Below are 23,809 nucleotides of genomic sequence, written 5' to 3' on the forward strand. Positions count from 1 at the left end.
GCATTGGGTGGAGACGGTTCGCTACTATTTGAAATAGATGTCGTCAGTCACCATCAACGTGAATGGCAAATTGGCTGCCTCCAGTGGTTTCGATAGATATTTGGGCTCAAGACGTATTCCAACTCTGCAATGCATTGCCACACGCAGGGTTCTAAGGCCAGTAAACTGGTTCAAGGCGGTGACAACACCTTTCCATTCCTCTTTTCCGCTCAACACTGGGCGTTTAACCGAGAATCCTTCTTCGTGAGCAAACCACGGGGACAGGATAGTGAGATGACTGAATGCAGCCAATTGAGGCTGCGGAATAATCTTCAAAAGCTTCAGAAGAATAGATGAATGGCCAATGCAGAATTTGTTCTTCCGATAGAGGGTGTCAATGGTTTCGGAGTATCTGTGGATGCCATAGAAGTCAGTACTCCAGTCACAGAATCGTAATAGAAAGGGCACCTCACATTCTGCGGCAGCTCAAAAGCAGACTGATCACCGGGGGCGGGGGCTCGCTATATTCAGTCGGCTCGAGGACCCGACTTTTCTTATCGGGTTTCAGAGGCGGCAGCCATGGAAATGCCACTGTCGGGGGGAGTTTGACTTCTTCTTCCACGCGGCGGTCGACTTCTTTGAATCGACAGAGCATGCTGTAGAATAATTCTGCATTGTTCAACTCGAAGAGACCAAGGTAAATGGTGTGCGGGAATACGATTATCTCATGATAGATCATGTCACGTAACTCTGGTGGGAGTCGAAAGAAAAGTGACTGGTGTTGGTTGTATGTTTCTTGTCGCTGTCGTTCGCATTCGTCTTCTGATTCAGGGAGAGAAGGGGTCAAGGTTGGTTGAGGCTTTGTAGACGGAAGCTGTCGAGAAATGTGTATGCTTTTGCGCCTTTTGGCCATGGTGTTCGGGTGTTGCTTTGGCGAGGGTTGGAAAGAGAAGGTTGAGGAACGATCGAAAAGTTGGGTGGATGAGAAGTGCTGAGAGGAGAAGGCTGCACTCATCCCAGGCGAACTTTCAGGCTTGAGGTTCTTCAATCTTCTTCACTCCAAGAGGGCCCAACTGCAGCCCATGCCATTTTGAACATACCGCGATGACACAGCGAAAATCATTTTCTCTGCATTTCGTCGAGCCTAGGCAGCATCCGCGAATAAGTCTTGCTCCATATCCAAGACTTGGAAATATCGCTCAAAAAGACCTGTGCTCCATTGGCAAGCTGTCCCCGAACTAGGGATCTCCGAGAAATCTTTGGTCATCTCAGACTGCTGAGACTTCTTGGGTCCTTCCATTATTACCCTTGTTTGTTCATGTTGAAGCGTGCTGACGGTATCCTCTCGGGTTTGCGATTGCTCTGCTGGTATTCCGGTGAGTTCACTCAGACCAACGTCACGTTCCGAAGACTGCCCCTGCACTCGACAAGGAGATCCTCTTGTAGGCGCTTCTCCATGCGGTGATAAATTCACAGACCTGGTGCTTTCGCCAGCCTGGCTGTCTCTGGGTGACAATCCGAACATATTGGGAAAATGATAAAGCATGTTCTTTGCGAGCAATGCCTGCGAGCGAAGCTCCTCAATATTCATCCAGCGCTTATCAAGGTAGACATCGCTATTGCTTTTCCAATAGTGATAGATGTCTTCCGTGGCGTTCCAAGCTAGGTCGACCCCGTCTCCCGATGGCACCAGGGACAAGTTAATAAGGAGATAGGCTAATGCGTCCCATTCGAGATAAGTCTGGAAAAGCCACAACCATTTCTTGCCCTTCTCAAAAAGCCGCAGCATTCGAGCACGCTCTAGAATCTCCACGCAAGTCTGCCGGAAGCTCCCATGCATAATCAAGTTCTGACTCTGCTTGGTTCGTGGTTTGCTCACAGTAAGCTTGAGTTTGACGAGAATGAGTCGGATAGATACGACAGTGACAAAGTCCAACGGTATAGCGTTATCGCAAAGGGATAGGTACTGCGACTCTATCCGTTCTTTGAATCGATCTATTTCCTGGCACTTTTGCGATATCGATAGAATTGGATAGTCATTCTCGTGGCAGAATTTGTCCGAGAACACCATCTGACGAGCAAAGTTGCTTCCTTCGAGCCTAACGAGGCTGAACAGCATCTCAGTCTTTCCAGGATTGGTCTGGGGAGCCACGCTCATCTCAGGGTGGAGATTTGAATCGTTCACGTTCGTTGGCAAACTAGTGTTGAACGCTGACTCCAAAATGGTTGGATCACAACCGCGATCTTCGGCAGTACGAACATCCAGAATATATATCTGCCACCAAATTCGATGTCGCATCTCAACTTCAAGAGGGGTTAAGTCCATTTTAGCACCGTCTTGATGCATATCGTTTTTGCGAGCAATGGCTATTGCAATATCGGTCAACTTTCTGGTGTCTGGACCTTTCGCATCGAATCGTCCACAGATCTAAAAGGGTCCTCATTAGGATCCGAAGATAGTTATTCGAATGGAAAAAAAGCCCACAGTGTATAGAACGAAAGCTTGTAATATAGTCATGTCGGAAGAATCGAGAAAGTTCTCTTGTGCGAGAGATGTCTCCACTGCGGCCCGATGCCTTCGTCTGTTAGTATATCAATCTTGTAGTGATGGTGTTGAATGTGTACCTTCTCAGGACTTCTTCTTTCTCCCCCTTGAGCTCGTCTCTGCATTCATCCGCCGACATTGTCACAATAACAGCGTAGAATATGGAGAATATCAAACATACTGTTGAAGATTCTGTCAGAGAGGGATTTCGTACTAATTCCATAATTTGTTGTTGGACTGTTGGAGCATGGATCATTTTGAGGACCGGGTCCACCCTCTCTAGATACCTCTGCCACAGAAACAATGCCATTGTCGGGTGGCTGTAAAAGGAAGTGATGCTCGGATGACAACCATTTTCAGCCATCGATTGCAAGCAATGAAGATCAGGCGATTGACTCTCTGGCGAATTGTTTCTGACTCCATGGGTAACAGCACACTCGCTCAAGCTGCTGGGAGGGAAGGTTCTCTGAGAAACGTCAGGCCATCTGGCTCAAATATGAAACTCAAAGCTTGTACACACATCTATTGCGGGCACTGCAGTAGTAGAAAGAAAGTTACCAGCAGTTCGGTATGCCCGTTCTTGAGTATCATTCTCTCTGCTGCCCCTTGGCCTCGGGTGTGCTGGTTGGACCAGCTGCCAGATCTCCGAGAGATTCTGCTGGAACGACTGCAGGGTGCGTTCAATCCCCTCAATCCGGGCAGTCACTCTTCCTTCAGCTATGCTGGGGCTAGCAGCATTCTGCTGGCTCGATCTTGCCGGTGGGTACCGGCATTGCACCTTGACTCTCACGCAGTACGAGCAAGGGGAAGATTTGTCGCACTTGATCTTCCGACGGTGGCACTCAACGCATGATCTTCGTGCTGTATGAGGCATTTTCCTTGGATTATTCAGGCAGAACTACTGCTCGTGTATTTCGCTGGCGACGTGACAAGGGATGATCATGGCGCTATGTCAAAAGGTGTGGCCTCTGGTTGGCGGGTGCGGAGGTGCGGACAGCCAAGACCGCATTTATAAGCGTGAGGCTGTCAAGCCCTGGAAGGAAGAGGGGATAGGCCTTGATTGATTGGCTACGGCGGAGGAGCGGCAGCGGATGTCCGAAATTTCTAAGCACCGCCGAAGTGACTCCGAAGTGAAGGAATCTACTGTTTCGATCATTAAGACCATTACCAATTAATTCACGAAATCGCACAATATGTAAATTTCTAAACGGGAACCTCCTTCTGGCCGCTTTTAAGCAAAGAACTCGCGATCACAAGAGAGCAGAATTTCAGTAGGCGCAAAACTGGTCAGGCTTGCTGGCCTAGATGACCGTAAGCCCCAAGGCTAGAACCCCATGATATACACAGATAATGCATAAGCATATAAGCTCAGTCAAGAATGTCCTGGTCAACGTGGAGCATTCAGTGCCTAGCTTGGTTAAACAGTATAAAAGTAAAGCATTCCTTGATTCGTCTCCTGTCAAAGATCATATCCGTCCATTATATTTAGAGGTTGTTACTTTTGTTTGAAATTCGCTTCTTCATTATAATTGTACAGAGTATCCATGGATCCATGAAGACCTAACTAAGTACCTAGTACGTAGTGACTGGCGAGAACACAAATGCTAATCGGGGATAGGACGGGCCCTTAAAGCGGCCACACTTCAAGATGATCTGTCCGTAAAATAACCATACCCCAGCATTACAAGTGCATGTCTCGTAGCTACAAGGCCAGCTCAAGATATAAGATATAAATATGACTTGTTTTCTTCCATCATTAACACCTCTCCAAACGGAAGAGATCTCGCGATATCACTCACTACTTCTTGAACCGCAATTTCCCTTTCATGATGGCTTCTTCCTTGAAAAACGTTGCAATCGTCGGTGTACGTGATATGATCCTCATTAAGATCTACTTGGCTTAAGAACAGCATCCATTAATAAGCCCATAGGCCAGCGGCAGCATCGGTTCGATCATTCTTAACAGCCTCATCGCATCCTCCAAGTTCACCATCACCGTGGTCACACGCAAGGAAAGCGAGGCGGTCTTTCCATCCAATGTCACTGTGGTCAAGTCGGACTACTCGGAGGCTGATCTCGAGACTGCCTTCAAGGGCAAGGATGCTGTTATCTCAGCAGTGGGTGCTCTGGGTTTCGGCGAGCAGAAGAAGTTCGTCGACGCCGCCATCCGTGCAGGGGTCAAAAGGTTCATTCCCTCGGAATTTTCCTCCAGTTGGGAAGATGAGGCTGTGCTGCAGTTGCTCCCGCTGTTTGGAGTAAAGAAGGAGCTGGTCGGGTACCTCAAAAGCAAGGAATCCGAGGGATTGACCTGGACTGGCATTGCCACGTCTGGCTTGTTCGACTGGGTATGTAGCTCATTTTCCTAGGAATAAGGTCGGTTAACCTGACAGATGGGTGCCTTACACTGTCACAGGGCCTTGGAAACGGCTTCTTGGAGTTCAACATTGCGGACCGCACTGCAACCATCTGGGACGGCGGTCGCAAGAGCTTTACTCTTACTAACGAGGAAACGCTCGGTCAATCAGTCATCTCCGTCTTAGAGCATCCACAGGAGACAAGCAACCGATATCTCTATGTGGCATCTGTGGAAACCACACAGCAAGATATCCTGGTCGCTCTGGAGAATGCAACTGGCGCCAAGTGGACTGTGAATGAGACGACCACGGATTCCCAGGTCGAGGAGGGACAAAAGAAGCTCCAGGCCGGTGACTTCGGTGGTGCCCTTATCCTGGTTCGAGCCACTGTCTTCAGCAACACGCCTGGCCTCCGGGCCAACTATATCAAGGAGGAGCAATTTGCGAATTCGTTGCTGGGTCTCAAGATAGAAAGTATCGAGGACACTGTCAAGCGAGTTGTGGGAAAGTAACTGGGAAGAGGGAGATAAATCGTCGCCATAGGCCAATAGACCCGATTCCATGGCAAGTCTTCACAGTAGTATGTAGTCGGAGAGAACCTTGGAACCGCCCCACTCCGAGTCCTAAGATCCATGCAGCCAATCACATGCAAGAAAAATTTTGCCAGGACAGGGGTGGCTGACTCAGCGCGGGGCAGCGCTATTGGCCGGTTGCGATATCGCAGTTGATCGCGGTTGCCACAAGCAATTCAACCTCATCAACAAGCCAAGTGGTAAGTACTGCTGAGTGACTTTTGAGATTCTGTTCGGTTCAGCCCTGTATGCGATACCCATGAAAATTCCGTCTCAATTGAGCCTCCACCGGCCATTATCCACTATGCGGGGCACTGGACGAAGCATTGACTCATCTAAGATCTCGTGGTTTCAATCGCGATTAGATGCATCGATGGGCTGAATCTTGACTCTCTCTCTTGTCGTTGTCGCATTTCATCTTCTTCGGGCTTGGCTAAGCTGACTTTCTCAGGTCCTGGTACTTGTCACTTCAATTTCCCGTGCAAGATGGCAGCCTCATTCCCTAAGAAGAAGTGCGGTATGTCATTTCTTGGAAGGTGTGAATTCTAAAAGTCGTTGATGTCTAATATGATACAGGTGTTCTGGGTGCCACCGGCTCCGTGGGCCAGCGCTTCATCCTTTTGCTGGCTGACCACCCATTTCTGGAGCTCCATGCTGTGGGTGCCTCTGAGCGTTCCGCCAACAAGAAGTACAAGGATGCTGTGCGGTGGAAGCAATCTTCCCCCATGTCAGAAAAGCTGAGCAACCTTGTTCTGCGAGACTGCCGGGCTGAGCAGTTCAAGGACTGTGACCTGGTCTTCTCCGGATTGAATAGCGACATTGCCGGCGAGACTGGTAAGTTTCTCTACGTGATTTAGTACCATGGTATCGTGAAGGACACTTGCTCATTGTCGGCAGAGATGGAGTTTATCAAGGCAGAGATCCCTGTCTTTTCCAACGCCAAGAACTACCGCAAGGACCCTATTGTGCCTCTGGTGGTTCCTACTGTAAACCCATCGCACCTGGATCTGATCCCTCACCAGCGCAAACACTTTGGCCTGAAGAAGGGCTTCTTGGTCTGCAACTCCAACTGTGCCGTCATTGGTGTTGTGATCCCATTTGCTGCCCTCCAGGCCAAGTTCGGCCCTGTCGAGGAAGTGGAGGTTTTCACCGAGCAGGCCATCTCGGGAGCTGGTTACCCCGGTGTGCCTAGCATGGATGTTGTTGACAATGTCATTCCCTTCATCAGTGGCGAGGAGGATAAGCTGGAGAACGAGGCCCAGAAGATCCTTGGTGCACTGAACACCGAGGCTACCGGCTTTAACGAGCAGGCCGGTCTACGCATTGGCGCCACCTGCACCCGTGTTGGTGTCACCGACGGCCACATGGCCTTTGTATCGCTGCGCTTCAAAAACCGTCCTGCCCCGAGCGCTGAGCAGGTCGTGCAGGCGATGCGGGAGTACCAGTCGGAGGCACAGAAGCTCGGCGCTCCCTCCGCACCGGAGCTGGCGATCAAAGTGTTTGACGAGCCCGACCGCCCTCAACCCAGACTGGACCGCAACATCTCTAATGGCTACACTGTCAGTGTAGGACGCGTCCGCGAGGGCGCTCAGGGTGGTTTCTTTGACATCCGTTTCGCGGCTCTCTCGCACAACACTGTCATCGGTGCTGCCGGTTCGTCCATCCTCAATGCTGAGGTGGCTGTCATTAAGGGTTACATCTAAATGTAAATATGAAAAAGTGGAATTTTCAGCGATGTCAAATATTCAATGCCTAGGTATATGTCCTTCAAAATCATAGGCTGCAATCACTCGATACTGCGGACGTCCGAATGGGGAAGGCGTGCCAGGTGGGCCTCATGGTGTTGATAAGGTAAGCAATACAAATGACAACCTATTATGGACTAGCGTTGTAGGGCTCAGCCCCCATACACACCGCTAAGCGAAGTGCTCTTGATTAAGCACTGCTGCCCGTTCTTCCTCTCATCGCGACTCCTCGACAACTCAACACCACCGGGTACAGGTCGACAAAACCGTCAAAATGGCTCGCGGACCGTAAGTACATTGCCGTTAATCTATGCAATTCCTTATTGCGGCAATCCTGGATATCGGCTTCGCATCGTTTTCGTGCCCAGATTGTTGCTCCCACAGGATGTCAAATTTGCATCTTGAAGAACTCGCATGGCTAACCACTACGGCTTAACAGTAAGAAGCACCAAAAGCGCCTTAGCGCTCCCTCGCACTGGCTTCTGGACAAGATGTCCGGAACCTATGCCCCCAAGGCTTCCGCCGGTCCTCACAAGCTGCGCGACTGCCTGCCCCTGATCGTCTTCATCCGCAACCGGTACGATAGCTCGAGTCTTTACTCCCGATTGATGGCTGGACCGTTGGAAAACTGACATAGATCGTGTTTGATAGTCTCAAGTACGCCCTGAACGGTCGCGAGGTCAAGGCCATCATGATGCAGCGTCTGGTCAAGGTCGACGGCAAGGTCCGCACCGACACCACCTTCCCCGCTGGCTTCATGGACGTCATCTCCCTTGAGAAGACCGGCGAGCACTTCCGCCTCATCTACGACACCAAGGGCCGTTTCACCGTCCACCGCATCCAGGCTGAGGAGGCCGAGTTCAAGCTGTGCAAGGTCAAGCGCGTCCAGCTTGGCAAGGGCGGGATCCCATTCTTGGTTACGCACGATGCGCGAACGTGAGTGCATACTCTCCACAAGTTCCGTGTCATTCAGTCGTTGGACCAAGCTTTGGTTGATCGGCGGAGGACGAAAGAACACATGCTGTTCCCAAGAAGATTGGAAACAGTAAGCCCTCAACTGTACAGGACAAGGTTTTGCTAATATGTGACTCTGCAGCATCCGCTACCCCGACCCCGCCATCAAGGTCAACGACACCGTCAAGGTTGACATTGCCACCGGCAAGATTGTTGACTTCGTCCGCTTCGACAGCGGTGTTGTCTGCATGGTCACTGGTGGTCGTAACATGGGTCGTGTTGGTGTCGTCACTCACCGTGAGCGCCACGATGGTGGTTTCAACGTCGTCCACGTCAAGGACGCCATTGACAACACCTTCGCCACCCGTGAGTCGAACGTCTTCGTCATCGGCCAGGACAAGCCCTGGATCTCCCTTCCCAAGGGCAAGGGTGTCAAGGTATGTTCATGTTCTCTCTACTCGCGGCAATTTCGTCGACTAACTTGCCGCCTTAGCTCTCCATCTCTGAGGAGCGTGACCGCCGCCGTGCCCACGCTCTTGCCGGTAACTAAATGTCTTCTGACACCAGCGAGTAGCTTCACGGCCATCTTCAGTCTCTGGGGATGAACAAAAAGAAACATTAACCAAAACAGTAGCTGGGAGACGGCGCTTTGTCTTGCATTATGGGCTTGGATGATGCTTCGTTCCGTAGATTCGAACCATAGCAAACAAAACAGGGACGGCTATCCGTCTCGTTTCCGAGTGATATGATACCTATTTAACGTTATCTGTTCTCAAATGATCTAATGACCGTATATGCGAACCTCCCTGGGTCTTCCCCTCTTCCAAGCTTTCCTATTTGTCCGAGATGTTGGCATTGTTGTCGTCAGCCATGACGCTCCCTCCTCCCCAAGCAATTATCCCTCGCCCCAGACAAAAAGTCCCAGGAAGCTTGCAGACGACATTGCATATATTAATCCCATTGTCCCTTCCTAGATAGGTCTGGCGTTGTGGCACGTCTTCGCATGCCTACCGGATGTGCCTAGGTTGTCTCGATAGAAGTATATCCTTTGAATTATTCAAAACCATCCCCCGATGCAATTAATCGGAAACTTGGCCTAGCGTATCGAATTGCACTGGGTAAGGCGAATCCTTGATCTATCCCTGGAAACACCACTGTTTCGAGACGGAGCACTCGCAACGAATGCTCCTTTCATCCTGACAATCTCCGTGTTCTCGAGGGACGTGCTCCAAATATATAGTTACCCGCACTAATGAAATCCTGACTGGCGGGTTACGCGGAGAACAGACTTCCACCCGACACGGCCCATACCTACATAGGTAGAACGCCAATAGCTTCAAGATCAGCAACTGACTCGCAGGCAAATCCAATCGAGACTACTGAGCACGCCACAGAACGATCATGCAGGTGCAAATGACCAGAGGCGATCGTTCGCCTCCCCCGGAAGGGGTACTGGCTTTCCAACAGCAAGTTGTTGATCGTACTGGAGCCGTCATTCATGGAATTCTAGAGATTACCGTTATGTGATGGCAATGCCAGATCTGATGCTGCGCATACAGAATGAGAATATCAGAGCCATGGATTCACTCTAAAAAGAGTGGCATCACATGATTCAATCGGAGCAGGAGACATATTTCCCCGGGGGGCTGAGATAATTCCCCTGAGTAGAACATAAACATTCGACAATCAACATTCTCAGACCAGGAAATTTCTCGACTACTTGCGACTGTTTGCACTGCACTGCAGATGACCCCGGGCTCAGATTGTCAAAAATGGTTGAAGCTCGTAATATCTCAGCTCCTACCCTGAAGCCCCGTCGCCTTCTTCATGGCAATATTACATACTCTGCCGCGAAAGAGTGTGAAACAAATGTTCTTCATGAGTTAGACTACTGGCACCAAGAGACAGAATACTTCTCCTATCTGTACCGGAATCGTGATTCGATCAGATCGATTGTCACTCAACAGCTCGGCTTAGATTCGGTAGACAAATGTCACCTTGCGGATCCTGAGCAGTGGATGCGTGGAAGCTTCAACATTTGCATTCGGGTCGACATCGATGATCAAGGCCAAATCCCGGGGAAACAAGTGATTATGCGATTCCCTTTGCCATATCGAGTCGGAGAGGGCCCTTGACCTGGGAATACAGACGAGAAGATTCTTTGTGAAGCAGGGACGTATGCGTGGCTGCAAGCGAATTGCCCAGACGTTCCTATTCCACATTTATATGGCTTTGGACTGACCACGGGCCAAACTGTACGTATGCCCCTATATTTCCTGAGGGGATTTGGTGCTTATCAGTCAAGTTCACTTTCCTTGACAATTTACCTTTCCTTGTACGCTTGGTAGAGAATTTCCGCCGGCGAGTTTTGGCCTGGCTGGGCTACACAGTCCCTTCTCAATATATTCGACTTCATAACAAGATACCTGCCTCGTTAACCGCAGGGTATATTTTGATTGAGTATATTGACAGGCCCCAAGGCAAAATGCTTTCTGAAACGTGGGAGGAAGGGCGTCACAATGTTCAGCTGCGGATGAATCTTTTTCGCGGCCTCTCTCGTGCTCTACTCGCTCTGACCCGCACTCCATTACCAAGAATTGGCTCGTTTGTTCTAGATGAGAACGGGTATCTGAGGTTGAATAATAGGCCGCTCACTCTTCAAATTCATCAATTGGAGAATGAGCAAATACCGGTCGATATTCCCCGGAATGTCACTTATACGTCAGTTGCCTCGTATATCAATGACATTCTCTCTTTTCACGAGAGCCGCTTACGTCATCAACCCCAATGCAGTGAGTCATCTTGAAGATGGATTCTATCAGACATCGGCGTTGATGGTAATGAGAAGCATCTGGCCTTCCTACTTTCGCCGAGATCTTCTTCGAGGTCCATTTTTTTTAACACTTACCGATATCCACCAAAGCAACATATTCGTTGACGATGAATGGAACATCAAATACTTCATCGATCTGGAATGGGCGTGTTCTCGTCCGTGGAGATGATCCACCCTCCATATTGGTTGACAAGCCAAGCAATCGACTCGGTCAGCCTGGAGGATTACACAAATCTTCACACGGAGTTCATGGACGTCTTAGCAGAGGAAGAATTGAAAGCCATGCCGGGTGTTGCGCCATTTTTATATCCCATTTTGCAACAGGGATGGGACAGGGGAACATTTTGGTGCTCTCTCGCATTGAATAGTCCTACAGCGCTGTTCAAGATTTTCTACGACTACATTCAGCCGAGGTTTTCGAAGACTCATAATGAGGACTCGACGTTTTGGGTCATCACCATGCCTTACTGGACATTCAACGCATTTCAGTTCATTGAAAAAAAAGTGAAAGACAAAAGCAAGTACGATAGGTCTTTGTGTGAGGCTTTCAAATGTTGAATTTAGGTTACTCGAGTCTGTAACTTTTGATCATTTCTTTCAAGTTTACTTTTGCTCTTCACGCTTGCCATAATTACCTCTGCTTTGTTCCTCCTTGTCTTTGAAATCCTGAACAGCAATTCCAAGACTTACAATTGCTTTTTTGCCCCGATTTTGCTGGGCAGCTTGAGCTGACGAAGAGAGTTGATTGAGCGTTTTGGCGTTCATTTTCATCGTGACTTTTGCATCTTCAGTTTGCCATCGTAGCTTAACATGTACATCAGCTAGCAACCTCGCATCTCAAAGTTCTTTTCTTGGCTTTAGTAAAAGAAAACCAAATCTGCAACCCTACAATGTAGAAAGAGCTGGATAAAATAGCGTGGCCGCGATAAACGAGCTTAATAATATCAACGCCGTAGTTACAATATATATAAGAACTACTCTTTACTAGTCGCTACAGATATTAATATTCAAATATATCATATAGGTAATTTAATATTAATTTATACTACTCTATTAAGCTATTAGGGGTAAGATAGCGAGAGCTAGCCAAAGCTATATTCACGTCGGTGGATGAGTGGGCGGTCGAGGGTTGACAAGGCCGTGAACCGAGATGGCACCCACCCTGTCTATATACTTATGGCCTGTGTCCTGTAGAGTCCTCGGATGCATTACGAGGAGATGGGGCCCAATTCTCGCCTGTGGCCCTGGATGATTTCTTTTTTTCTTATTTCTCCGGTGGGCTCTGACGATCGCGCTGCACGGGGGGAATCTGATGCATCCAACCCAGCCCGTCCAACCGAGGCCCCGCCAGGAAAAGGTATCCGGATTCCAGGCGCCGCAGTCCTGGAATCTGCACTGCGCCATAGCATAGGCGAATTCCGTGCTTATCGGGATCCAACTGGAGCTCCGCATTCGTCGACGGCTGTGCAGTGAGCCAAAATAAAATCACATACCGTTCCAGCGTTGACCATGCCCGCTCTGCAAAGTCGGAATCCGTGCATGGAGGTTGTTGAGTCGAGTAGGCTACACAAGGCAAGACGCACAGCATAGTGGCATACTAGCTCTGCAGAGCAGCGACGGATTGATTTGGGCCTTGGTCCCTTGTGGAAGGTGATTCCTGGGTGGAGGGCGCTGGTGCAGCTCTCCCAATGCACGCGGGGGCCGATCGGGGGACCATCGGGGATGCAGACACATGCAAGTCACAAAAATTGCACGGAAAGGGGGTCCAGACTTCTTTTTGTTTTTCTTCCCGGAGCAAGTCAAGAAGTCAAGAAGCATAAGCGGAAAAAGAAAAAAAAGAAGACTAGGCCGACCGGGGCTAGCACTCGGAGATGACGATGGAGCAGCGCTCATCCTGCGCGGTGATGCTCGAGCATTTCCGGAGATGCAGAAGATCACGGTTGAGAGAAAGTGTTGCCAAACGCTGCGAAGCGTCGAGATTTCCCAGGTCACAGATCCAATATCAAAGACGTCTCCCCCACGATCCACCACAAGCTCTGGAACATGTGGATCTACCGAGATCCCGTTTCCAGTGCCCTGGCCCTGGGTTCGCTCGCTCGCTCCCATCGAATTCCTGGTTTTCGCTTCACGTGGCAGAGGGTTTGACGTTTGGTGCATCCAGGGGGCTGCGAGGGCGACATATCTCTGTTGATCGACCTCGATTCGCAGGAGTGCCGCATCGCTTCATCATGTTGGTGTCAAATAGCGTGGGCGCGACTCTCACCGGTGGACCCGCATCCTGCCGGACTGGAATTCGGGACTCTGATTGACTCCTCGAGGCAGATGGAGGAGGGAGGGATGGAAGTCGGGGATTGGGGATTGCACATGGATTCTGGCGGTGTAAGACAGTCCGCCCAACCTTGGAAGCATTCCGAGCGATGGCACAACGGGGGGTGGTGTTGATCGACCATCTTTCCCTCCCTTTCCCCCCTGGACAACAATTCCAAAAAAAACACACCCGAGTTCAATCGCGTCGTATCAGACATCCTGATCCGCAGGGCACAAACCTTGGCTTGACCCCAGCGTCACTGCTCATTTCATTTCCAGATCGAGAACTTCGGTCTGCCTTTCTCATTTCGCGAGTGGTATGACCGTTCGCCATCGACCAGACCGCAACGACCCATCTCGTTGGGAACCGATCCTGGCCCTAACGGAAAACTGCCGGGAGTGGGTGAATTGGAGGATTGATTGGTTGATTGAGGCCGATGGGTCATTCTCCATGAATTCGGGACAAAGGAGTGAGGAGTGGGCGCCGCTTCACTTTCGTGCGAACGATGAATGGCTGCTCGCTCTCGACGCGACGGGGATTCCATGAGCACTAGTGACTTCTCACGTCGTGATGGGGAGGAGGGATCTAATAGCTATTGGTAATGAAGTCGGATGATTCCTGTCATCGTTCGCCGGTCGATCTCTCTAGAAGCCACCAGTTGAAGGACGAGGAGAAACCAAAACTCGCGACGCACCATGCCAGGCCACATACGAGATTGCCGGTCTGACCGACTCCTCCGTCAGACTGGATTCCGGCAAACTAATCTCGAAATGTTACGATCACAGCATCGGGATGCAAGATCATCGCATGGTTGACCGCTTCTCAACCGATTGACTAGACAACCACGGGAAGCATCGAGAAGATATCCATCAAGCTCTCTCTGCAGGTAAAAGGAGAAAACAAAAATAGTCTCGTTGGAAACAGGGCTGCTTCACCCAACGGGTGCTCGGCATACGAAAGGGAAATCCATTCAATTCGGTAGCCAGCAGGACAACATCCATTGCTGTTCAACTCCCACAGGGGCCATTCTTTGCGGTGGAGCCCGCCTCCTCTCCGGCCGATCTGGGGCCGGTTTAAGGAAGTCTACGTGTCTGCTGAGGGTCAATCCTTACCCCCTTTTTCCCAAGGCTTCCTGGCCCTCGGGTCTCCCAGTAGACTGGAACCATGATGCCCCTCCCCGTTGTCAAGGTGCCCGTGTCCCATCTGTTGAGCCCCCCTCGTGAGCTGGAGGTGGGTGTTGGATATATCGAACGTGGCGGAAGAGTGACAAGCAGGGATAAAGGAGCTCCGTCCTGCTCCTTTGGCCCTCGACACCAATCATTCTCGTCCTTTCCGACTAACCCGAGCGAGGGCGCCGCGCGCGGTTGCATTGTATCATTATCTCCATTGTTACCTATCATTACCACCGGCTGTTTCTTTCCTTTTTTTGTTTTTGATTTCCTAGCTTCGATTTATCATTGTGATTCTTATTTATTATTCCTTGTCGTCTCTTTCCCCCCGACTCCCACATCTGCACTCCATTCTCCTACTTGATTCCCGTCCAGCCACCGCGCCTGCAGCCCCGATCCTGGTATATCCTATAATCGTCCTGGATCTGGCCTCGCGCTCACTCTTTTCTCGCTCTGCGCAACTACCGCGTCATATGAGCCTCAGTGTGGTATTTGGCCCGATGTGCTGGGTTCGAGAATCGGGACTAGGTGGTGTGGCGACTGCATAAATGCAGACGACCGGCGCGGAAGAGTCGGTCTTCGAACCGCCTCCCAAAAAGAGACTCTACTCCTCTATCTTCAAGCCTTCTTCCTCGCCATTGAGCCAATCCAACATGTCCCGCCATCCGCCCAGCCAGACGGCGTCTCCGGGTTCAACCCAGTCATACCCGTCTCTCTTCCAGGTCAGCGCGGAATTCCCACGGTTTATGGCCTCATATCGCTGGTGGGAGGACGAGGCGACTACGGTGCTGTGGGCCTTTAACATCCCCGAGATCAGCCAAGTGATCCGCTATGGACTCTTCCAGGACGAGAATTTCCCGCGCAACTCATTGCTGAGTCGCAATTCCGATACCATAGACGCCTTCCTGTTCGCGCTGTCGGATCCGCACGAGCACCAGCTTCTTGCGAGCTTGTCTCACTTCCAGCGAGTGGAGGAGATTCTGCGGCGGTCGAGGGTCCCTCCTTTCCAGCCCATTCCCTGGAGTTGGTTCCCGCCGCCGCCGGGACATGCTCTGGATGCGTGCACCATCGCCACTGCAATTGATGCCGAGAGTCATGTTCATTTTAGAAGAATTGCGTTCGAAGAACTGGTGCGCACCTCATTGGGCTATCACGATGCCTCGGTCGAATGGTTCCTGCTACAGCATACGACCTTCTATATTCATCTCCTAGATCATCTGCTGAACTATCCGGAGGAAACCACCCTTTACATCGAGGTAGAGAAGGTGGGTATCCTTTCCGAAATGACCATTCTTCCTAACTATAGACTAACGTTCTTTTAGCATTTACGCTCTCGTAGCCAATTTGCCCACCGGGCTCTGGTGCAGTGTGTGCACAATATTCAGCCCGAGGCAATTCGCACGATGCCCTTGCCCACCACGCCGGGATTTGATTTTATTGCCGGTCCCATCCAGTCCCTGTTCAAGGAACATCCACCAAGCCTGACACATATCCTGAAAGTTTTCAGCGTGTTAGCGGTGCGCTTTCGGCGAGAGTATATACACACTTCAAAGATGGAGTGGAAGATACCCTTCGACACCACGCTCCTATTTCTCGATGACTGCCTCGCTTCGACCTCCGCGATGGATCTGGCAAAGACCATGACAGTCATCGACGAGGTTGACTTCTCCCATCTATCACGGCAGAGTCTCGTCACCCAAGACACAGCAGTGAAGCATCTGTTAACCAGTTGGCATACCCTCAGCATCTCCGTATGGGAATGTTGCTCTGCCCTACCCGATATGATTCCCTATCTGCGAGAGTGCGCACAGGTAAGTTTCATTCCTGGACAGCTCAACCCTGGTCTCTAACCACGTCACGACAGTCACTCTACGAGAGACGCAACTATCACTCCCTGACAGCCATCCTGCACGGCCTGCACAGATATGCCACCACCACCGCGCGATCCCGTGGCCTGAACTCTGCAGTGGGTGGGATGGTCGTGCTGGAGCCTCTCCTCCCCCCACATGCCGTCTTCCTCACCAACCCAACTCACAACTATACCGGCTATCGAAAGCAATACCTGGAGGCTCCGGGCATCCCCTTCCTCACTCCCCATCTTCGCGACCATCAACAGCATGGTGAGACAGCCCTCCAGCCGCTCCTCCAGTACCTGCAGACCTCATTCTCAGCCAAAGGGTGAGCGAGCAATGATCGACCACCAACGCCCACCCAGCGCCGAACCCGGTGAGGAAAACAGCATAGCGAACCTGCCTGGCCAGCGCGTGGCGTCCGCGGCTACAGGGTAATTATGCTCCTAGCAGCAATGGGCGTGTTTTCGACGTTACTTTTTTGTGTCCACCGTGCAGCCCAAAGCATGCACGCGGTGAGATTCGTCGATGATCTGCGTGAGTCCTACGCCATCGATGAGTAGACCTGGTTTTTCTTTTTTGACCATTCCCCTGTTCTTTATATGAGTGAGCGTCATGTTTTTTCTTTTCTTTCGTTTTTTTTTTCTTTTCTTGGGCATGTGCATTGTTCTTTCCTGCGCTATACCCATGCTTGCGTGCATCTGCAGCGCTGGGCGTCTGGCGTTGGATCCATCAATTTATGTATACGAGAGAATTGGGGATTTCACTTTCGGTTCCAGAGGGGGGGTATAACAAGCGTTTTTAAGATTCGGCGACGTAAGCGGGCCCGGCACTTCCCCTAGCTCATGCAGGTCTATCTCGAGGTATTTTTTATATGTACGGGTCCTTTTTGTGGTAGCTCGTTTTCGCTTCTGCACCTCGGATCCGCCAACTCGAATTCGATCTGTTACGCCCGAGCCGCCGGGCGGGGAATCTGGGGCTTGAGAGCAGTGCACTATGGATTCAAACTGGAATCCGGGAGAAAGGAAGGAAAAAGCAAAGAAAGGGTGTGTGCATCAGCGCAGCCACTCACACCGGCGGACCACACTGCACTACACATACGACACTACATATGTACATGTACAGAAGTACATACATGATACAGACCCAAGCAGCAAGCGCAGTATAGTAGTTAGCCCGACTCCCCGCCTTACACGCCCCTACTCCATCTTGCCCGGCGCCTTAGGCGCCAGTGCAGGCCCGAAGGCACCCGACAGATACAAGATGCGATTCACAAAGAGGAACCCGGTCGCGCCGACGTTCCCCCACGTCAGCGCGTTCCAGCCCGCGACGTCTGCAAACGAGGCCCAGCCCATCGCCAGGTAGGTGGCGTAGACGTGGCCGATGTCGGCAAAGGCCAGGCCAATCAGGTAGTTTCGTAGCACGCGGGGTTCTTTGGAAGTGTGTAGCACGGCGACGCCGACGAGGAACATGAGCGAGTAGAGGTTGCCGAGTTGGTAGGCCAGCGCGGTGCTGCTGGGGTGTGGGACTGGGGGCGTGGCATGCGGCGTTTGGCCTGCGATGAAGCCCTGAAGGTCATATAGTGGTGCAAGGCTGCCAAGGACTCTGTGCAAGGGTTAGTGAGCTGTGCTGAGCTGCGAAGTGCTATGAATTGGGGAGGGAGGGTGTAGGTGGCTTGGGTTGGTCGGCGGAGGCGGGATGGGCGTACAGTGATAGAGGCTCCAGGATGCCAAAAAGAACGTGTGGCCATGGCGGGAAGATCGTTGGCATTTTGGATGGTGTATACGTCGGTGTTATTGGAGCTTTCGTGGATTAGGTCCAGGCTGGCGCGGGAGCAATGAGTCTCGGAGCTATGGGGAGAGCTTAGACAATGCGGGGAGATAGCTGGGCGTACTTGGGCGACGGGCTGGTCACCAATTCCGAGTGAATCAATAATGGGATGAGTATATGCACTCCATCCAAGAAACCCCTGAGATCCGAAGGAGTCTAAAAAAGAAAAGTAGCATCCAACACGCACACCTGGTGGATCAGCACAAAAGCACGACCACATCGGCTGACGTACGCTGCTGCCACAATGGCTTCTGCCGCTGCCCGTACCGCGTTATCGCATCGCGTTATCGAAGCTTCGCTCTTCGCCTCCAAAGCACCATCGCAGCCGACGCGCATCATGGACAGCCTGATGGTCTTATCACTCAGAATAGCCACAATCTGCTAGTGTGCGCTGCTGGATGTGAGGATGGATTTCAGTGGGGCCTTGCGGCCCCTGGATGAGTCCCTACTCCGCGAGCTTCCCCAGCTCTCGCTGCGTATCGCTCCTCTCCGGGAGCCGGTCTCGTCCCGCACGCTCAGCGTGCCCTCACCTCTGGAACCCAATGCCAGAGGCGCCAGGGAGACCAACACTATCTCTAAATCTACCCCGGGCAGTGGCAATCTCCCCGCCAATTCAAAGCCGGGCTTGCCAACCGTCACCGAGTTCCTCAATGCTGCGCGGACTAAAAAGGCCGAGCCCGCTGCCCCCGATCCCCAGTCGAGCGTGGAGCCCCCACCAAAGCCGATCCTTCCGGCGTTTGTAAACCTGCGCGCGCTGGAACGCTCCCCGTTTTCCTCCTCTTTCGACGACAATGGACCGCGCAAGCGTCGTCGCTTAGACCTACAGGCTGAATCATTCAGTGAACATCTACAATTGCCCATTCCGCAGGCGCAGAAGGAGCAGCGTCCGCCACCGTTTGGTCCTTTTGCTATTCTGAATGGCCTGAATGAGCCTCCGCCAAATGCTGCTCTCCTCCCTCCCATCGAAGCAGGCTCTATCCCACAGCTCCTGTCGAAACCTTCTCGGGAGGATGCGGCTGTCGATCCCGGTAGCCTAGTATCTGCTAATGGTGCCCTCACTGAGGGTCAACCTGTAGAAAGAAGAGAAGCACGCATTGAAGAGCTTCTAGGCTCCACTCTTGATGAAAACGATATTGACGACGATGACGCTGTACATGATGATGACGACCCTGAACGAGCTACTCAACTGGAACCAGACAACGTCAAATCTGTGGTGACGGAAAAATTTACTAGAGGTGAAAATGTTTCCACTCCGGCGCTGGATGGCAATGATCCTTTGTCTCCTAAGACCCGAGGTCGATCCCGCAAGAACCTGAGGAAATGGACCGATGAAGAGACAACGGACCTGCTACGAGGCGTCGTCAAGTGTGGCATTGGCAATTGGACAGCGATTCTTGCACAGCCGGAACTCGAATTCAACAAGAGAACTGCCTCTAATCTAAAGGATCGGTAAGCAATATTGGCGTTGTCCTAAAATGCTACTCCTATACTGATCTGATTGATAGGTTCCGTGTTTGCTGTCCTTGGGCATACCGGTAAGCAGACAATGCGTCGCCTATCTATATGCAAATGATTCTTTTGACTCATCCCACCCAGTGCGTCCGACCCCAATGAAGCCACAAAACAGCTCCGCGACAACCTTGCCAATGCTCTTCTCAGAGCGCAAGACGATGGCCCTGAGGGCACGCCTGGTAAGATTCAACTGCCGCTTCCCACGCCCCCGAGTATCGCATCCGAGCCAAATTCAGGGTCTGGCGCTCCAATTAGTGGCCCCCACAAGCCCTCAACATCCAGTCTCTCGTCCGCGGCGACCGATCCAGATCCCGGGTCAGCTGGCCTTTCTAGCTCAGCGTCTCCGGCAGGGGAAACTCCTCCCCTGTCAGATAAATCCCAAACCACCTTAGCATCTCTCGGCATCCCCGAAGCCCACGTAACCATGAAACCCAAACGGCGCTCCCGTCGTCCATTTACCACTGCAGAAGACGAGGCCCTCCTCAAGGGCTACGCTGTTCATGGCTTCCAGTGGACGCTGATCCAGCAAGACAAGCGCCTCAACTTCGGCCATCGCAGAGCAACAGACCTACGTGACCGCTTCCGCACAAAGTTTCCCCATGCATATCGCCACGGAGGCTCTGTCAGCGGCAAATCACTCCATTCCCAGGCACAAGGATTGGCGCCAGCGCTATCGGGCTCGACATCCCGAGACCGTCCGCCTAGTAGCGAGTCTACCCCCACGAAGTCCCCGTCGACAAGCCACTGTCGCTCCAACATGCATTCGCATGGTCGCCACACATCCATGACCAACGCAGGTCCCATTGATTCCTCATTTCTGCCCCCTCCCCAGGGGTATATGGAGCCATCTACTGCCAACTCTCTCTCATTTCCTTTGGATGACAGCCCCGCCACGCCGTGGGAAGATAATACGCTCGCGCCCATGGTCTGGGATGATCTCGGCTGAGGGACAGATTGCGAGTAGCCCATCATAAAAGTACTCCTTGGTTGAATCCGGCTTGCTTCTGGGGTTTGATTTTCTGTTTCTGCATTCCGCGTGTTGTTTCACAGCTGTCATTTGATATCCCGCAGTACACGATGGTTCCCCTTCCATATTCTTTGCATTGGGTGCATTCTGATGAAATCAAGACTACGATCAGTCCATGAGCCTAAAAGCCCAAGTTTGAAGTATTCGAGTCATATTTGCGAGTAGACGGAGTAACTCCCGCTATGTACGACGCAACGAACGAACAGACAATTCCCGTGACGCGTTTTGATCAAGGCTAAAGTCGTGGAGTATTCCAATCACACAGGGCAGAGTCACACAATCAAGACTGGGAACCAAACCCCAGAATGTGACGAGAACTAGATCGGATATCAAGCATAACCAAGCGGAACGACGATCAGTAAGAAAGGCCACCATGTCACATAACGTACAACTGCCTATTACTCTTTGCTTTTGTCATCACATAGACATTGGCAGTAACATTGCCAATATCATAGTAGCTGAGAAGGGCAAGGCCACGGCGAGAGTAATAGCGACACTAGACGAGCTGGCACGATAGTTTCCGACGAGGGAAATGGAAAATAAAGTAGACGTTACTGCGCTCAAGTTGCTGAATGGATATGAACAAGAAAAGGGGGAAAAAAACGAAAAGAGGCACCCTCATGCACGCGATCTACCACGCATTGCGGTCCCAATTCGGGTCTAGACGTAATCAGCATTGAAGATCGGACCTTTGGATGGATACTTGGCGGAAGTCGAGGGCAGGAAAGAAGCCAGGATGGAGGAAGAAGAGAATACACACCCTGTATGAAGCTAGCCAGCACTTTACTCCCTGTCTGCAGAAGCGGGTGTCCGGCCACAATCTGCAAGAACCGCTGCAACCCCTCGCGGCGATGCTCGATCACGTCATCGCTGAAGCGGTTGGTGAAGACCTTGCCCGGCAGCGGGGGGATGGTGACGCGCGTGCTTTCGCGCTCCAGGATATCGCGGAAATACTCAAAGTCGGAGTAGCGGCGGCGCACGACGGAGTGTTTGAGCTTGAAGGCGGGGATGTTGGTGCGGCAGACGATCTCGTACGAGGTGTACATGTTGCGCGACGTGCCGTGGGTTTGGGGATTGCGCACCTGGAGGCCAGAGTCAGCAAGGTGCGAATACGTAGGGAAGATGAAGTCTGTGAGGATGTCCTGGTCGGGGAGAGTTGCAATTCGCATTGCGGGGAGGGGGGTCAAGTTGAGCACGCGACCTGGATGGACGCAGCAGATATAGAGGGAATGCGGATCAGGGGAGAGTTCCGACTCACTTCGATCTCGAGGAAGTTCTCCGGTGGTCCGTAGATCTCCTCGAAGGTCTGCTGGCGGGACTCCGGGACGGACTGCATGGTGGGGGGTGGGGAATTCCAGCACTGGGAGGTGAAGGAGAGTGGGGAGGAAGGTGTAGCGGATGCAGAGTGCAGGCTGCAGACGACGGAATAGCGCAGATGGCAGATAGCGCAAATTGACACACGCAGCAGAGCAAAGCAGGGACCGAGTCTCCGCACAGGACGAAGCGAGGAAGCGGGGGACCGCGCTTGCTATCAGTGACGATGAGCCGGGAAAACGGTTGATCCGCGCGTGTCTTATCAATTGTTTTGCTTCTCGAACCGGGTATCTTTCCCCAACTACATCCGAATTGCTTACATCTGTGCAACAACGGGAGCTATGGAATTAGCTGACGCAAAATCTTCTTCCATTATTTGCTAGACCGGAGCACTGCCATGTTCCACCGGCTCTAATCGAGGCAGTCCCGGCCACAGCGGCGGGAACTTATTGCGAGTATACCTAGGTGGACTCTCTGGGTCATATGGCGGCGGGGGCGTCGCAACTCGCCGCAATGGTAACATCGGCGCAGCAGAAGTAGGAGGTGGTGTGGCCGCGCAAGTGGGAGGAGGATCTGCCGCAGGAGCAGGAGTTTCAGTCCGAGGGACATCCCGGCCCACCCAGGACATGCATTTGCGCAAGGCGAGCACAATCAGAAGGAATGCAGCGAAGCTGGCAATGATGACTCCAGCCACGGCTCCCGGTGACAGAGAAGAACCTCCATGGTGATCACTACTATCATAGCTGTCATCGTCAGAGTTACCCTCATAACTCCCGGGGCTCGAGGATCCCAATGGAGAGCTGGATGAGGACGCATATGATCCATATGAAGAGCCGAGTAGAAACGCCCATGATTCATATGACGATCTCGATGAAAGCGTAGTTGATGGCGTGCTCGACCGCGAGGGGGTGCATAGCGCAAAGTCTGCGGCGGAAACATCGACAGATGCCGAAGCACACCATTCCCGAAGGTATTGCATCGTGTCTGCGGAGTATCAGAGGAGTTAGCCTGCCACTGGGTCAATTCTGTCGCGTCGAAAACGTACTCGAGACTGATTGTTCGCATGCAGTAGCGATACAGCAACCGACATCGCCGAGAAGGCCGTTGTCCCTGCACCAACAGGCCGCGTCACTGGTGTCACACGAGGGTGTGTAATCCACCTCGCTTGCACATATCGACTAAATCCACATCTGTCAGTATTCAAGATCGAGAGAATTGAGTAGGTTTATCAGAGACCAATGCGAGGTGTGCATACCGTGCATCCATCGGGGTAGTAATCGTCTCCAAATTGATATAAAGCGTTTGCGCTTGCGGCGGCTGTAGAAAGTAGCGATGTCGCCGTTAGTAAACACAATGTGGATTTCATGCTGCTCGTTCGGGACGCGAGTCGATAATGTCCTCGGCCTGTCCAGGAGACATAGAGGGGTGAAATTGACGCAATGCAGCTGGTGCATCGAGCATTTGGGGCGGAACTCCAGCATTTAAACCCCGAACTGCCAATGGTGGCTGTGGGGAAGACCAAGCGCCCCTGCAGTGCTTCATGGCGCCTTGAGCGCCCGGGCGAGAAGTGGTCTGTCGGGCAATGATGGGTGATCTGAAGCGAATACGGAGAAACCAGCGAGCTCGACTGAGGCTCGAAGGGGCGGCTATGTAGCACTTGAATACTAGTCTGAAAGAAGTCCAGTACTGCATCTGTTTCTCGTCCCAACAAGGTATACCTCTTGTTTTATCTCCCAGTTGATCACCAGTTTCAAGATGTGTTGGTGAGTTCGTGATGCTGACGAGTTGTAGATCGGTACTCTGCCTTGTGGCCCCGT

General features: G+C 51.9%; 11 protein-coding genes across 11 annotated transcripts; 6 read left to right on the forward strand and 5 right to left on the reverse strand.

Annotated features, from left to right (window-relative positions):
• Positions 1-24: 24 nt before the first annotated feature.
• Positions 25-892, reverse strand: N7459_000506 (uncharacterized protein; the record flags this gene model as incomplete). The annotated part of the gene is made up of 2 exons (XM_056939691.1): positions 25-391; positions 453-892. 2 exons carry the CDS (start codon positions 890-892, stop codon positions 25-27), a joined length of 807 nt encoding a protein of 268 aa, XP_056803971.1.
• Positions 893-1,123: 231 nt separating this feature from the next.
• N7459_000507 (transcription factor domain-containing protein) lies at positions 1,124-2,663 on the reverse strand (the record flags this gene model as incomplete). The annotated part of the gene is made up of 3 exons (XM_056939692.1): positions 1,124-2,407; positions 2,465-2,555; positions 2,605-2,663. 3 exons carry the CDS (start codon positions 2,661-2,663, stop codon positions 1,124-1,126), a joined length of 1,434 nt encoding a protein of 477 aa, XP_056803972.1.
• Positions 2,664-4,353: 1,690 nt separating this feature from the next.
• On the forward strand, positions 4,354-5,390 carry N7459_000508 (aromatic alcohol reductase; the record flags this gene model as incomplete). The annotated part of the gene is made up of 3 exons (XM_056939693.1): positions 4,354-4,389; positions 4,456-4,869; positions 4,938-5,390. 3 exons carry the CDS (start codon positions 4,354-4,356, stop codon positions 5,388-5,390), a joined length of 903 nt encoding a protein of 300 aa, XP_056803973.1.
• A 546-nt stretch (positions 5,391-5,936) lies between these two features.
• On the forward strand, positions 5,937-7,153 carry N7459_000509 (aspartate-semialdehyde dehydrogenase family protein; the record flags this gene model as incomplete). The annotated part of the gene is made up of 3 exons (XM_056939694.1): positions 5,937-5,967; positions 6,027-6,284; positions 6,348-7,153. 3 exons carry the CDS (start codon positions 5,937-5,939, stop codon positions 7,151-7,153), a joined length of 1,095 nt encoding a protein of 364 aa, XP_056803974.1.
• Positions 7,154-7,469: 316 nt separating this feature from the next.
• N7459_000510 (40S ribosomal protein eS4) lies at positions 7,470-8,699 on the forward strand (the record flags this gene model as incomplete). The annotated part of the gene is made up of 5 exons (XM_056939695.1): positions 7,470-7,483; positions 7,635-7,772; positions 7,847-8,131; positions 8,292-8,586; positions 8,643-8,699. The coding sequence occupies 5 exons, from the start codon at positions 7,470-7,472 to the stop codon at positions 8,697-8,699; spliced, it is 789 nt and encodes a 262-aa protein (XP_056803975.1).
• A 2,424-nt stretch (positions 8,700-11,123) lies between these two features.
• N7459_000511 (uncharacterized protein) lies at positions 11,124-11,540 on the forward strand (the record flags this gene model as incomplete). The annotated part of the gene is made up of 1 exon (XM_056939696.1): positions 11,124-11,540. One exon carries the CDS (start codon positions 11,124-11,126, stop codon positions 11,538-11,540), a length of 417 nt encoding a protein of 138 aa, XP_056803976.1.
• Positions 11,541-12,246: 706 nt separating this feature from the next.
• N7459_000512 (uncharacterized protein) lies at positions 12,247-13,391 on the reverse strand (the record flags this gene model as incomplete). Its single annotated transcript, XM_056939697.1, has 3 exons — positions 12,247-12,545; positions 12,836-13,203; positions 13,246-13,391. 3 exons carry the CDS (start codon positions 13,389-13,391, stop codon positions 12,247-12,249), a joined length of 813 nt encoding a protein of 270 aa, XP_056803977.1.
• Positions 13,392-15,007: 1,616 nt separating this feature from the next.
• N7459_000513 (Guanine-nucleotide dissociation stimulator CDC25) lies at positions 15,008-16,747 on the forward strand (the record flags this gene model as incomplete). Its single annotated transcript, XM_056939698.1, has 4 exons — positions 15,008-15,724; positions 15,782-16,270; positions 16,324-16,637; positions 16,675-16,747. 4 exons carry the CDS (start codon positions 15,008-15,010, stop codon positions 16,745-16,747), a joined length of 1,593 nt encoding a protein of 530 aa, XP_056803978.1.
• Positions 16,748-17,508: 761 nt separating this feature from the next.
• Positions 17,509-18,079, reverse strand: N7459_000514 (uncharacterized protein; the record flags this gene model as incomplete). The annotated part of the gene is made up of 2 exons (XM_056939699.1): positions 17,509-17,914; positions 18,018-18,079. 2 exons carry the CDS (start codon positions 18,077-18,079, stop codon positions 17,509-17,511), a joined length of 468 nt encoding a protein of 155 aa, XP_056803979.1.
• A 466-nt stretch (positions 18,080-18,545) lies between these two features.
• On the forward strand, positions 18,546-20,597 carry N7459_000515 (telomere repeat binding factor family protein; the record flags this gene model as incomplete). Its single annotated transcript, XM_056939700.1, has 3 exons — positions 18,546-19,588; positions 19,645-19,674; positions 19,736-20,597. The coding sequence occupies 3 exons, from the start codon at positions 18,546-18,548 to the stop codon at positions 20,595-20,597; spliced, it is 1,935 nt and encodes a 644-aa protein (XP_056803980.1).
• Positions 20,598-21,309: 712 nt separating this feature from the next.
• On the reverse strand, positions 21,310-22,014 carry N7459_000516 (sorting nexin-3; the record flags this gene model as incomplete). Its single annotated transcript, XM_056939701.1, has 3 exons — positions 21,310-21,338; positions 21,439-21,760; positions 21,937-22,014. The coding sequence occupies 3 exons, from the start codon at positions 22,012-22,014 to the stop codon at positions 21,310-21,312; spliced, it is 429 nt and encodes a 142-aa protein (XP_056803981.1).
• Between the last annotated feature and the right edge of the window lie 1,795 nt (positions 22,015-23,809).

The sequence above is a fragment of the Penicillium hispanicum genome (assembly GCF_028827665.1).
Source record: "Penicillium hispanicum strain IBT 35686 chromosome Unknown utg000001l_segment0_segment0, whole genome shotgun sequence".
NCBI lineage: Eukaryota > Fungi > Ascomycota > Eurotiomycetes > Eurotiales > Aspergillaceae > Penicillium > Penicillium hispanicum.